We start from the raw sequence: 12,265 nt of genomic DNA, 5'->3' as shown, positions 1-12,265 counted from the left end.
GAGACCCTGCTTCAAAATTAAAAGTCACAGAGAAGGCTGGGGGCACTGGGGAGATGGCTCGGTGTGGTGGGAACGTCTGTAAAAGTGTGAGGACCTGAGGTTTCAGCTCCAGCATCCAACATAACACATAGCCATGTGGACTCCAGCGCTAGGCATGAGAGACAGACAAATCAGTGGGTTCCTCTAGCCACTGTCCTAACTAAAAAGCAACCAACTCTAGGCTCAGAGAAAGACCAGCCTCAAGGGAGTAATCAGAGATCCAGAGAGGACACTTGATGTCTTCTGTGTACATGTACGTACACACGTCTGGGCATACACACACACGCATGCATGCACCCTACCAGTAAGGAGTTGAAGGTGTCCAGTGGTGAGAGCATTTGCCCAGAACCCACCAATGAGAGTCTGGGTGTGGCTCAGTGGTAGAACATTTGCTTAGAATTCACATAATTCTATATTCCATCCCTAGTGCCACAAAATCAATCAATCAATCAGTTAGTTAGTACCCCAACCAAAAGGCCAGGACTGCTCAGCTCACAGCTCGCACAGCTGACCACAGTGGGCTGAGAGGAGAGGGAGGAAACAGGAATATTTGGAGAATACAGTTCATGGCTACACAGAGTGGTATGTATATATTTCCTGCCCAGACTGGGATCCTGGTGACACCTCGAAGGCAAGTGGGACTTGCCAGTCCCTCTCAGAGGGGACTGATTGGACAGGGGTCTTCAGAGCCCGCCTCTGAGCCAAACAGCTGAGACTCATCCCTCCCACTTCCCACAGGTGATGACCAATGGCTGGGAGACGGTGGATATGACCCTGCGGCGGAATGGGCTGGGGCAGCTGGGCTTCCACGTGAAGTACGATGGGACAGTGGCTGAAGTGGAGGACTATGGGTTTGCCTGGCAGGCTGGCCTCCGGCAAGGCAGCCGACTGGTAGAGATCTGCAAGGTGGCCGTGGTGACACTAAGCCACGACCAGATGATCGACCTGCTGCGCACCTCCGTCACCGTGAAGGTGGTCATCATCCCACCCTTTGAAGACGGCACTCCCCGACGGTAAGAGCATCACCCTGGGGGGCAGGTAGGGGACAAGATTGGCAGCTTCCAGATGACTGCAAGGGGTTCCCCTGTCATAAGTCACCCAAGACCCCAGTGAAGGAACCTTATAAGTCAGTGATTCTCAACCTTCCCAATGCTGCAGCCCTTTAACACAGCTCTTTGTGTTGTGGTCACACACACACACACACACACACACACACACACACCCCATAAAATTATTTCTGTTGCTACTTCCTAACTGTAAGTTTGCTGCTGTTATAAATCACGATGTAATATCTGTGTTTTCTGATGGTCTTAAGCAACTCCTGAGAAAGGGTTCCGGGTTGAGAACCGCTTTGATAAGCCCTGTTTCAGAGGGCTAATGACAGTGGGAGTGGCGTAAATGAGGGTCTTGTGGGGACTGGTTCTCAATGTTAGTCCCCGGTGTATACCTCCCCAGCACCCATTACATTACATACATTAGTAGTCACCTTTTCCAGATGGCATACAAAGTGTGAAAACAGCAGGACACGGGGACATTTATTGGGCTCCGTGCTATATGCAAGCTCCGTTTGCAGTGCTAGGCCTGGCACAGTGGACAGGGCAGAGTAAGCCGTTTTGTGTTCTACAGGGAGAGATAGATCCAGAAGTAGACACACAAGGTCTGGGGGCTGGGGGCGGGGGGGGGTGCGCCTGAATTCGAGGCCAGCCTCAACTCTGAAGAAAGATCCAGTCTCAAGAAGGGGTGGGCATGGGGCAGGCAGTGGCTTTGATTTGAATTTGAGGCCAGCTCCACAGAAGGGAATCCACCTTGGCTTGGAAGGCCAGAGGCCCCACTGGAGAACGCTACTGCTATTGTTTGCTGTAGGGGCCTGATGGACCTGTCAAAATGTCTTCTGAATAACCTTGCTTGTGCCTGTGGGTGGTGGCGCTGTCGGCTTTGGTTGCAGAAGCCTCTCTTTACAGTGACAGTGGTGGCTGCAGACACTGGTCACAGTACAGAGGGCGCATGGCTGTTGAACGCTCAGGCATCCTCTCCAAGGCTCTGGGAGCATGGACGAGGGGGCAGACAACGTGTGAGAGCTGGAGGGAGGGTGGCGAGGGAGCGGCGTGGAATGCTGACTTCTGGGTATGACACGGATGTCGCTTGCTTTGTTCAGTCGGTTGTTTTGGCTTTTGTTTTGTTTCCTTAAGATAAGGTCTCACTATGTAACCCTGCTGTCCTGGAGTGCTATATAGACCAGACTGGCCTCGAGCTCAGAGTCACCTGCCCCCGCGCCTAGTGCTGTTTAAAGACATGTGCCTCCGGGGCTGGGGATTTAGCTCAGTGGTAGAGCACTTACCTAGGAAGCGCAAGGCCCTGGGTTCAGTCCCCAGCTCCGAAAAAAAGAAAAAAAAAAAAAAAAAAAAAAAAAGACATGTGCCTCCAGCCCAGCTCAGTGTCTTTAGCTGTGAAAGGTCATACACTGGAGCTGAGGCTATGGTAGGGTGCTCATATAACACGTACGTGGCCCTGGGTTCGGTTCCCCCGGCGCTGCATGACCCAGATGTAGTGGCATGCACCTGCAATCCCAGCACTGGGGAAGTGGAGGCCAGAGGACCCAGAATTCAAGGTCTTGAGCTTGGTTGCTGTCATTCTCAGTCAGTCTCCCACCACAACAACACAGCTCTGGACTGGGTCTCCCCAGCATAGCAACGATGGCAAAAATAGATCTTTATACTGCCCTGTTGTAAAATATAATACGGCTGTGCGGCGGCAGCGTGCAGTGTCAGGGGATGCCTGAGGGTCCGTCCCCCTGAGAAATCAAGCCATGTGACATTTATTTGGGGGAAGGGGAGGGGAAGGGAGCCTGAAGAAGTAGTAGAGGCAGACAGACAGCAGCAGAGCCATGAGGGCAAAAAAGGGACACAAAGACTGACAGAAAGGACACACAGAGAGGCCAGCAGGGAGCACATGGGAACAGAAAGAGAGAAAGGGTGCAGGGGAGCAAACGGTCCTTTTTATACACTGCTGCGCCTAGATCACACCTGGCTGCAGCAAGCGATGACATAAGGCGCCACTAGGTCCCCGGGAGGAGCACAGCAGAATGGCCTATAAGCCATCACCCTACCCCAGTAATTCCAGAAGTGTCTCCCAGGTTGCTCTCACTGCTCTGACAGGAACTGCTAAAGCCCGTGACAGTCCTACACTAGTCACTTTGTCTGGGATGAGAGGCGTTCCCGATTGGTTGGATACGGATCACATGCTCATGCCCAGCATCCAGGGGTGAGCTCTGCCTGGCTCAGAGCTCAGAGCAATCTCAGGCTATGTGGCCTTCCTACACCTCTGCCAGCCTGGCCTATCTGGTGGCTCTGTCAGAGGGGTGCATCCCCATTGTTCCCTACCTGGTGCTTGGGGGCTTCTGATCCCCAAAACAGCCATAAGGAACGCTGAACATCAGCTCTACCACACAACTGCAGAAAGGTACCCTGAGTAGGGCCTGGGACAGGAACACGCCCTCAGGCCCTCAGGTGACATGGCTTTGTTGCAGCCAGGCCCGAGCGCGTCTCAGGCCATAGGAACGTCGGAATGAGATCCTCTGGACCTGCCTCTCAGAGCTTGGCCCTTGTGATCTAAGAGGAGGATTTTTCCCTGAGCTTAGCCTTCTGTAAGCTCGGGCTCCCTCCCGTGCTGCGTGGCACACTGTGGCAGCGATGGCAAAGCTGCCTGCCCAGCTTGGGTCCCCACACCCCAAGCTGCATCTCTGCACTGTGGTGCGTGTGCCAGCCAGACACGGGCCTGCGTCTATTTCCAGGGTTCTGGGTTTCGTGTGCTTTTCTCCTTTTTTAAGCCACCTTGCAAAGTAGGTCACCTGCCTCCCTTCCATCAGCATCTGAGATTCTAGGGAACAAGGCAGGGACTGTCCTTTGATTTTTGAGGGCATTGGCTTTTCCGGCCCAAAGGACTGCTTGGGGTGTTGGGAGGGGCTGGTTCGTTGAAAACACTGGCCAACTAGAGGCCTGAGCCAGAGAAAAGGGAAGGGACGAAGAGAAGCCAAGACCTGGAGGAAAAAAGAGATTCAGGTCTAGGGGTTATAGCCCTGCGTAAGCTTCAGGCCTAATTTGAAAGTTGCCTCTCAGGCTTTAAGATGAATCACCACCGTTTGGAGTTGGCCCACTGTAAGCAGGACAGCTGATCCCTCTCCAGCAGAAGGCCCGTGTGCTAGCGGGCCCAGAGCTTACAAGTAATAAACTTGTCTTTCCAGGGGGTGGCCAGAGACCTATGACATGAGTACGTCGGAACCCAAGATGGAGTCGGAAGCCGCCACCCCTGGGGGCCGACCCCCCTACCGCAGCAACGCTCCCTGGCAGTGGAGCGGGCCTGCCTCCCACAACTCCCTGCCAGCCACCAAGTGGACCACCCCTGCCACTCCCGGCCATGCCCAGTCCCTGAGCCGACTCCCGAAGCACACACCCGGGGTGCCCTTCCGGGAGTCCCAGCCACTGCACAGCAAGAGGTAAGGACCCCCAGGACACCTGCTGTCCACTGTCCCACCTGCCCACGAGCCACCCCTCCCCCCCTCTGCTTTTCCCACCCTCCCTCTTCCTCTTCCCCTCTGTCACTTTTCTTTCTTTCTTTCTTTTTTTTTTTTTGTTGTTGTTCTTTTTTTAAAAGATTTATTTCATGTATGTTAGTACACTGTCGCTGTCTTCAGACACACCAGAAGAGGGCATCAGATCCCATTACAGATGGTTGTGAGCCACCATGTGGTTGCTGGGATTTGAACTCAACCTCTGTAAGAGCAGTCAGTGCTCTTAACCACTGAACCACGTCTCTAGCCCTCTTTTTTTTTTTTTTTTTTTTTTTTTTTTTGGACTTTTTGAGACAAAGCTTGTCTGTGTAGTCCTTGCTGTCCTAGATAGAACTCACTCTGTAGACCAGGCTGCCCTGACTCTGCTTTCAGAGTGCTGGGATTAAAGGTATTCACCTTGCCTGGCCATTTTCCTGTCTTATCCCTCCGTCTCTGTCTGCCCTCCCCATCAGTTCTTCCTTCTCTCCCCACTCCTGCGCTGGCCCAAGGGCCCAGGACAGGGACAGAAAACTCTCTCTATAGGAGGTTGGAAAAAGGTTTTTTTCCAAGGCCAATAATAAAACCTGCAGGACTGGCTTCTTGGGAAGCAGTCCAAGGGAGACCCACAAAAGTGGATCTCATAGCCGCTATCAAGTCCCTGAGCTGGTAGTCGCCTCAGGGACTTTGATACTGGTATTTAGTTTATACTATTTTGTGTTTATGGATAACTGGGGGTTGAACCTCGGTCCTTAGGCATGCTGGGCAGACGCTCTACCACTGAGCACATCCTCAGCTCACTCCCCTTTCTGTAGAACAGGATCTCATTATGCTATTCAGACTGTTCTTAAACTGAAAAGCCTCCTGCTCCAGACCGCTCAGTAACTTGGATTACAGGTCTGGACCACCAGGCAGACCCAGCTGAAATACTCACTTGGATGCATTATATATTAAGAGATAAAGCATGCTGTGCGTATGGCCCTCGGTCTTGCCCCGTTCTATAAATAAATACATAAATATATAAATAAGTATAAAAATAGTCAGACAAGGCAATGCACACCTCTAATCCCAGCACTTGGGAGGCAGAGGCAGCTGGATCTCTGTAGTAACAATTTTGGGATTTTGGTCTCTTAAAAACACACACACACACACACAACTATTGTATGTTTTTGTTTTATTCCCAAATGTGGGATATGGGGCTGCTTCAGATCGTCCACAGCAGCTGACTGTGATTTGCCTCGTGCCCTAGCAGAGGCATGATTTTGCCAGCAGCAGAGAGTTTCTGCAAGTGTGCTGTTTGGAATTCTGGAGACTTTTCAGGGGTATATAACCCCCTGAGTGGTTATTGGTTGTTGGTTGCAGTTTGTTGAGTAGTTGTGTGCAAAGAAGAAATAACAAAAAGAAGAAATTTGGTATCTTGATGGTGAAGATCAAACTTGGCTATAATCAGCAGGAAGTAGTCTAAGGACTGCCCTCTTCGTGACCCTTGACTTTATCAAGGGACCTCTTTCCTTTCTTCTTTATCCTTTTTTTTTTTCTTTCTTACCTAGTGTTAGGAGGTTAAAAGGGATGGAGAAGGATGGAAGAAAAAGGAGCCCACGAAGTAACAAAAGCCAAGCTGCAGACCTCAGTGAGCTCAGTGCCAGCCTTGCCTAGGTCCTGGGTTCCCAGCCAGCTAGAGCTGGGAGTGAGACTAAGTCTCAAACGTAAATAAGTAAGGGAGCTGGAGAGATAACTCCGTGCTTAAAAGCACTTGTTCTTGCCAAGAATCCGGTCTCAGCTCCCAGCACCCACATGGTAGCTCACAACCATTACACTCCCGTTCCAAGGGAGCGGATGCCCTCCGCAGGCATCAGGCACCCATGCGGTATCCATATATACATGCAGGCAAAGTAGTCATATACAAATAAAAGTAAATATATCTTAAAAAATTAAATACACACACACACACACACACACACACACACACACACACACACACACACACACATATTTAAGTTTCCCTAAAATGAAGGGGCAGAGGAACAGCTTTGTTCCCAGGAAAGGGCAGAGAATTGGCTCCAGGGGCAGTCCTAGCTGCAGAGCTGAGTGTGGAGCACAGAGGGAGGAGGGGGCTCCCCTCTTCCCTCTCCCTTGCATGCAGATCCAAGGAGTGGATAGCCGCCAGAACTTGGCTGGACTTGAGGGGCAGGTCTGTTGTAGTTGTATGCAGCCGCCTCCTCCTCTTCCTCCTCCTCCTCCTCCTCCTCCTCCTCCTCCTCCTCCTCCTCCTCCTCTTCCTCCTCTTCTTCCTCTTCTTCTTCTTCATCCTCCTCCTTCCTCCCCTTCCTCTTCCTCCCCCTCCTCATCTTCTTCCTCCTCCTCTTCCTCTTCATCCTCCCCTCCTCTTCCTCCCCCCCCTCTTCCTCCTTCCCCCTCCTCTTCTTCCTCCTCCTCTTCTTCCTCCTCCTCCCACTCTCCTCTTTCTCCTTCCCCACCTCCTCCTCTTCTTCCTCCTCCTCTTCTTCCTCCTCTTCTTTCTCCTCTTCCTCCTCCTCCTCCCCCCTCCTCTTCCTTCTCCCTCCTCCTCCTCCCCCCTCCTCTTTCTCCTCCCCCTCCTCTTTCTCCTCCTCCCCCCTCCTCTTCCTTCTCCCTCCTCCTCCTCCCCCTCCTCCTCTTCCTCCTCTTCTTCCTCTCCCTCCTCCTCCCCCTCCTCTTTCTCCTCCCCCTCCTCTTTCTCCTCCTCCCCCCTCCTCTTCCTTCTCCCTCCTCCTCCTCCCCCTCCTCCTCTTCCTCCTCTTCTTCCTCTCCCTCCTCCTCCCCCTCCTCTTTCTCCTCCCCTTCCTCCTCCTCTTCCTCCTCCTCCTCTTCTTCCTCCTCCTCTTCCTCTTTCTCCTCCCCCTCCTCCTCCTCTCCTTCCTCTCCCTCCTCCTCCCCTCCTCAGGAATGCCTCCTTACCCGGCCTCTGTCCCCACTCCTGTGTCTTTCCAGGCCTGTCAGCTTCCCAGAGACACCTTTTGCAGCATCACCAGCAGGGGCCGACAGAGTCCCTCCCTACCGACAGCCTTCTGGGAGCTTCTCCACCCCAGGCTCTGCCACCTACGCCAGATACAAGCCGTCTCCTGAAAGGTCAGAGTCTCCCCTTGCTTTCGAAATGATGTCATCTGGTGATTGCTGCTGCAGGTTTTTATTCCTAGGAAAGGCACCTCACTATCTCATCCGCCATGTCACGGGTTTATGGACCCCACCCCCATCCCCAAGAGGTCAGAAAATGACCACCAGGCCATTGTCTCCTTAAAGTTTAGAACAAAGAAACAGAACAGAAATCAGAGCTAAGCAGATCTGGCAGAGCCTGTGGTTGACTCTTGGTTTTGTTTGTTTGGTCTTGGGGTTTTTTTTGTTGGGTTTTTTTTTTTTTTTTTGGTTTTGGTGTTTTGAGCAAAGTCATCCTCTCCCCTAGCATCCCATTCGTCTGTTTCTAGTTCCCACACACCAAAACCAGGCCATCAGTATTATCCAGGTCATATGGTCTTTCCAATTTCAAACTTGCCCCTGAGAGCCAACTCCAACCTGGCAGTGTAAGCCATCTTCCCTAAATCTCCATGGCTGGACAGTACACCATTCAAGTCCCTATGAGATGTGACCAGGACCAGGCAGAGCTGTGAGCCTCATCCTGAATCCCTCCTGCCCCTCCCCCACCACCACTGTGCTCAGTCTGCTCAGCCTCCCAGACTCTGACCCATGCCTCCTCTGGCATGGCTGGCCCTCAGATCTGCCCCTCGCCGGCCCTGACCAAGGGCCCTGGAATGCCACAGTCACTATGAATGCCACATAGCAGCCCACCAGCCACCTCCTTTCAGGTTTCTAGGTACTCTGTTCATGTGCCCCGGGGTTTTCCTTGCTGGAAACCCCTCAGAGAGGCCAACCTCCTAATCTGAGCCATGCTCCTCCTGGAAGCCTGCCCCAAGGAAGGGAGCAATCAGCCCTGCCCCTCAGCTCCCTCTGTGGTCCCTGACATGATGGTGGCCACAATCCACCTCCATTCTCTTAGCCCAGTTAAGAGAGATAAAAAAGAGGAAGTGGAGGGAAAGAGGAGACAGAGGACACAGAAAGACAGGCAGACAGAGGCTAGTCGCAGGGACATGCCACATATGATAGAGAGAGGCCAGCCACTAGGGCATAGCCCGTGTCCATATGCACAAATGAGAGTGTGAATTTGTTCCCAGATTGACAGCTTGCCGGGTGGTCCATGTCTCCAGCACAGGGGACTGGGGCTGACAAGAGGCAAATTCTTGGTCTGTAATGATGACAGAAAGGAGCAAAACCACTCACCTCTAGCCCAGGGACCAGGCCAACACACCTGAGGTTCTCACCCAAGGAGGACTGATCCAAGTACACACTCCTGGACCCAACCTGGAGTTTCTGTCCTCACTGGTAGGCAGTGCCCTGAGAGCCCCACTCTGCGCCATGTTGGAGGCTATGCTAAGCCTCAGTTAGAAAGTCAAGGGGGAGAGGAACCCTTCGTTCTACCTTTTAGAGGCCACTGTGCAGCCCTCATTAGAACACAGTCCCAAGAGCTTCTGGTGTGTAAAATACCAAGAGGAATGTCCCACCTACTCGGTTGCTGGGGCTTCTGTTGTCCCCCCTTGCTTGTGCTAGAAAGATCCCACAAGCCGCACAACTGAGGAGCACATCAACAGAGGAGGGGAACACGGCCCCATCAGGAGAACCGTGCCAGGAATAGGGCATTTGAATCAGGGGACATTGATGGGAGTTTGTTACAGAGAGGAAGAAGCAGGAATGAGCAAAATGGCCGGATGAAAGAGAGGCAAAGAAGATTCCAGAATGTGTAGCTTGCTGGGACGACACCTGGGCCTCAGTAAGGACCAAGAGTGCAAATGGCAGCAACTGGCTGGCACCAGATGTGATAGTGGTGGGCCTGGTGTCACAGGCCTGCAATCCCAGCCACCCTACACTGTAAGGCAGTAAAAGGGGTGGGGGTGGGACTGAGAAGCAAAAGCAGGAGGGTCAAAAGGTCACAGCTAACCTGGGGGACAGAGTAACCTCAAGGCCAGCCTACACAACTTAGTAAGACCACCTCTCAAAAATAAGAAGTGAGGGAGCAGTTAAGGCACCGGCCGATCTCGAGGAGGACTCAGGCTCAGTTCCTGGCACCCACAGAGCAGTTCATAACTGTGTGTGACTTCAGTTCCAGGTGACTGATCCCTCCTCTGACCTCCACAGGCACAGGCACCTGTGAGAGAGAGAGAGAGAGAGAGAGAGAGAGAGAGAGAGAGAGAGAGAGAGAGAGAGAGAGACAGAGACCTGCAGGCAAACACTCACTCATAAAACAAAGTTTCAGGGTTTTTGTTGTTGTTTTGGGTGTCTTTGCAGGGTGGTGGGTTTGGTTTTGGGGGTTTATTTTGTTTGTTTGTTTTAAACATTTATTTCGTGTATATAAGTACACTGTAGCTATCTTCAGACACACCAGAAGAGGGCATCAGATCCCATTACAGATGGTCGTGAGCCACCATGTGTTTGCTGGGAATTGAACTCAGGACCTCGGGAAAAGCAGTCAGTGCTCTTAACCACTGAGCCATCTCTCCAGCCCTTTTCTTTTTTTTTTTTTTTTTAAGAGAAGGTGCATCCAATTGATAAAGTTGGTTAACCATCTACCCAAATAAAAAATACATGGGGGTTTCTGGGTTTGGGCCATTATAAATATTCAGACTGTGAACATGTAACATGTATGTTCAAGCACACACATTTTCTGCACAGAAACAAGTCTCCATTCTCCTGGGATCAGTGCCCAGTCCAGCTGCTTGCCATGTGGTACGTCCGTCTCACGTCCCCACCCGCAGCATATGCGTAATCCAGTCTCCACGGTCTAACTGCCATGTGTCTGATGGGTGCACGGTGCTGTCTCTTGTCGCCGTAATTTGCATTGCTCTGAGGGCCAACCATGCCGAGCATCTTGTATGCTGATCTGCCAGCCACATATCCTCCCCAGCGAAGTGTCTGTCTTTTGCCTGGTTTCTACTTCACTCAGTGCTCTGCAGTGTTCGAGAGCCCTTTGTATGAGTGGCTGTCAGTTTTTCTTTTCGTCTTCTTCATAGGGTCTTTTTTTTTTTCTTTTTTTTTTGGAGCTGAGGACCAAACCCAGGGCCTTGCGCTTGCTAGGCAAGTGCTCTACCACTGAGCTAAATCCCCAACCCCTCATAGGGTCTTTCTTAAAACAAAACATTTTCTACTATCCTTCTTTCTCCTAATATAAATCAAACATTTTACTGTTAGGCATTTTAAGTCCTTGATATTCTTACCTATCTCCCCTTCATAGTGGAAACTGAGCCAAGGCCTCTCTAATGCTACCCAAGTGTTCTAACATTAAGTCACGCCCAGACCTTCACTGGGGGATCCTAGGCTGGGGCTCTACCACTGAGCCACGCCCCCAGCCCCTCCTTGGGGGAGTCTAGGCTGGGGCTCTACCACTGAGCCACACCCCCAGCCCCTCACTGGGGGATTCTAGGCAGAGGCTCTACCACTGAGCCACGCCCCCAGCCCCTCCTTGGGGGAGTCTAGGCTGGGGCTCTACCACTGAGCCACACCCCCAGCCCCTCACTGGGGGATTCTAGGCAGAGGCTCTACCACTGAGCCACACCCCCAGCCCCTCACTGGGGGATTCTAGGCAGGGGCTCTACCACTGAGCCACGCCCCCAGCCCCTCACTGGCGGATTCTAGGCAGGGGGCTGTACTGATAAGCTGCATCTCTAGCCTTTTCTTACTTTTTATTTTATTTTGATACAATGTTTCATTAAGTTGCCCATCTATATCCCAGGCAGAACTTTACAATGAGATCCTCTTGCTTCAGCCTCACAAAAAAACCCAGTGTGGATGCCAGTGCAGTCAGTGTCCTTGATTGTTTTGGTTTTGTTTCTGTGAGAAGTCTAGGTCAAGTTTCCATTTTTGTCAAGAATATCTGATTGCTCCAGCCATTCCTCCGCCTCTGATGCCTTCCTCCTCTGCATTGCGTTCGCTACTTAAAGCAAAAATAATGGAGGGATTGGACACATCTGTGTGTCTTCTTTCCAAGTTCTCTGATCTCTGCCATCTCCTATGCCTGATTTAGGGAGTCTTCCAGCAGCCTCGTGACATAATTGATTATCCCCACTTTGCAGAAGTAAAGCTGGGGCTCAGCAAAGTGAATCCCCTTGGCTAGTACGTCTGTGCCAGGAAGCAGTCTGGACAGCAGTCAAGCCTGAGACTAGCAGGGGCTGACCCAGGTCATCCGCTCCAAGAATTCTGAGCATTTCCAGATCGTTACCATGTGCATGGTCCCCTGGAGACACCGCCCACCGTCACACTCATGGGGTGGGGGTCAGCCTCCCTGGGACCTTCCCCCGTGATTCTAGCTCTTCCAAGCCCACACCTCTCTTCTCGGGGTTCCAGTACCGCAGGCCTGGCCTTTGTGATTCATGGCTCTGCATTTCCTTGTCTCCCTGGCTTTGAGCTTGGCCAGGTATCCCCAGCACACTCAGACCCTAAGCCACCCGGATTTAACTATCACAGCACTGTGGTTACTTATAGTGTGCCGTGAACAAATGACTGACAGGAAGCAGCTTCAGGGAAGAAGGGCTTCCCTCGGTTTGGTGCTAAGTTGGTGCAGTGAGTCCTGGTGAGGAAAGCCTGTCCGCAGTGGGCTGAAGC

At 52.1% G+C, this 12,265-nt stretch overlaps 1 protein-coding gene across 6 annotated transcripts in view; it reads left to right on the top strand.

The window, feature by feature from the left end:
• Sipa1l3 (signal-induced proliferation-associated 1 like 3) overlaps window positions 1-12,265 on the top strand; it is a 206,769-nt gene that overhangs the window by 151,949 nt on the left and 42,555 nt on the right. For all 6 annotated transcript variants that reach the window (XM_087653687.1, XM_087653676.1, XM_087653683.1 and 3 more), the window contains 3 exon segments: window positions 778-1,052; window positions 4,280-4,531; window positions 7,553-7,690. In XM_087653687.1, the coding sequence (XP_087509813.1) occupies window positions 778-1,052; window positions 4,280-4,531; window positions 7,553-7,690 (665 nt within the window).

Source organism: Rattus norvegicus, chromosome 1, assembly GCF_021556685.1.
Source record: "Rattus norvegicus strain SHRSP/BbbUtx chromosome 1, alternate assembly SHRSP_T2T, whole genome shotgun sequence".
Taxonomy (NCBI): domain Eukaryota; kingdom Metazoa; phylum Chordata; class Mammalia; order Rodentia; family Muridae; genus Rattus; species Rattus norvegicus.
The sequence above is the reverse complement of the archived record's forward strand: the minus strand, read 5'-3'. Positions and strand labels throughout refer to the sequence as shown.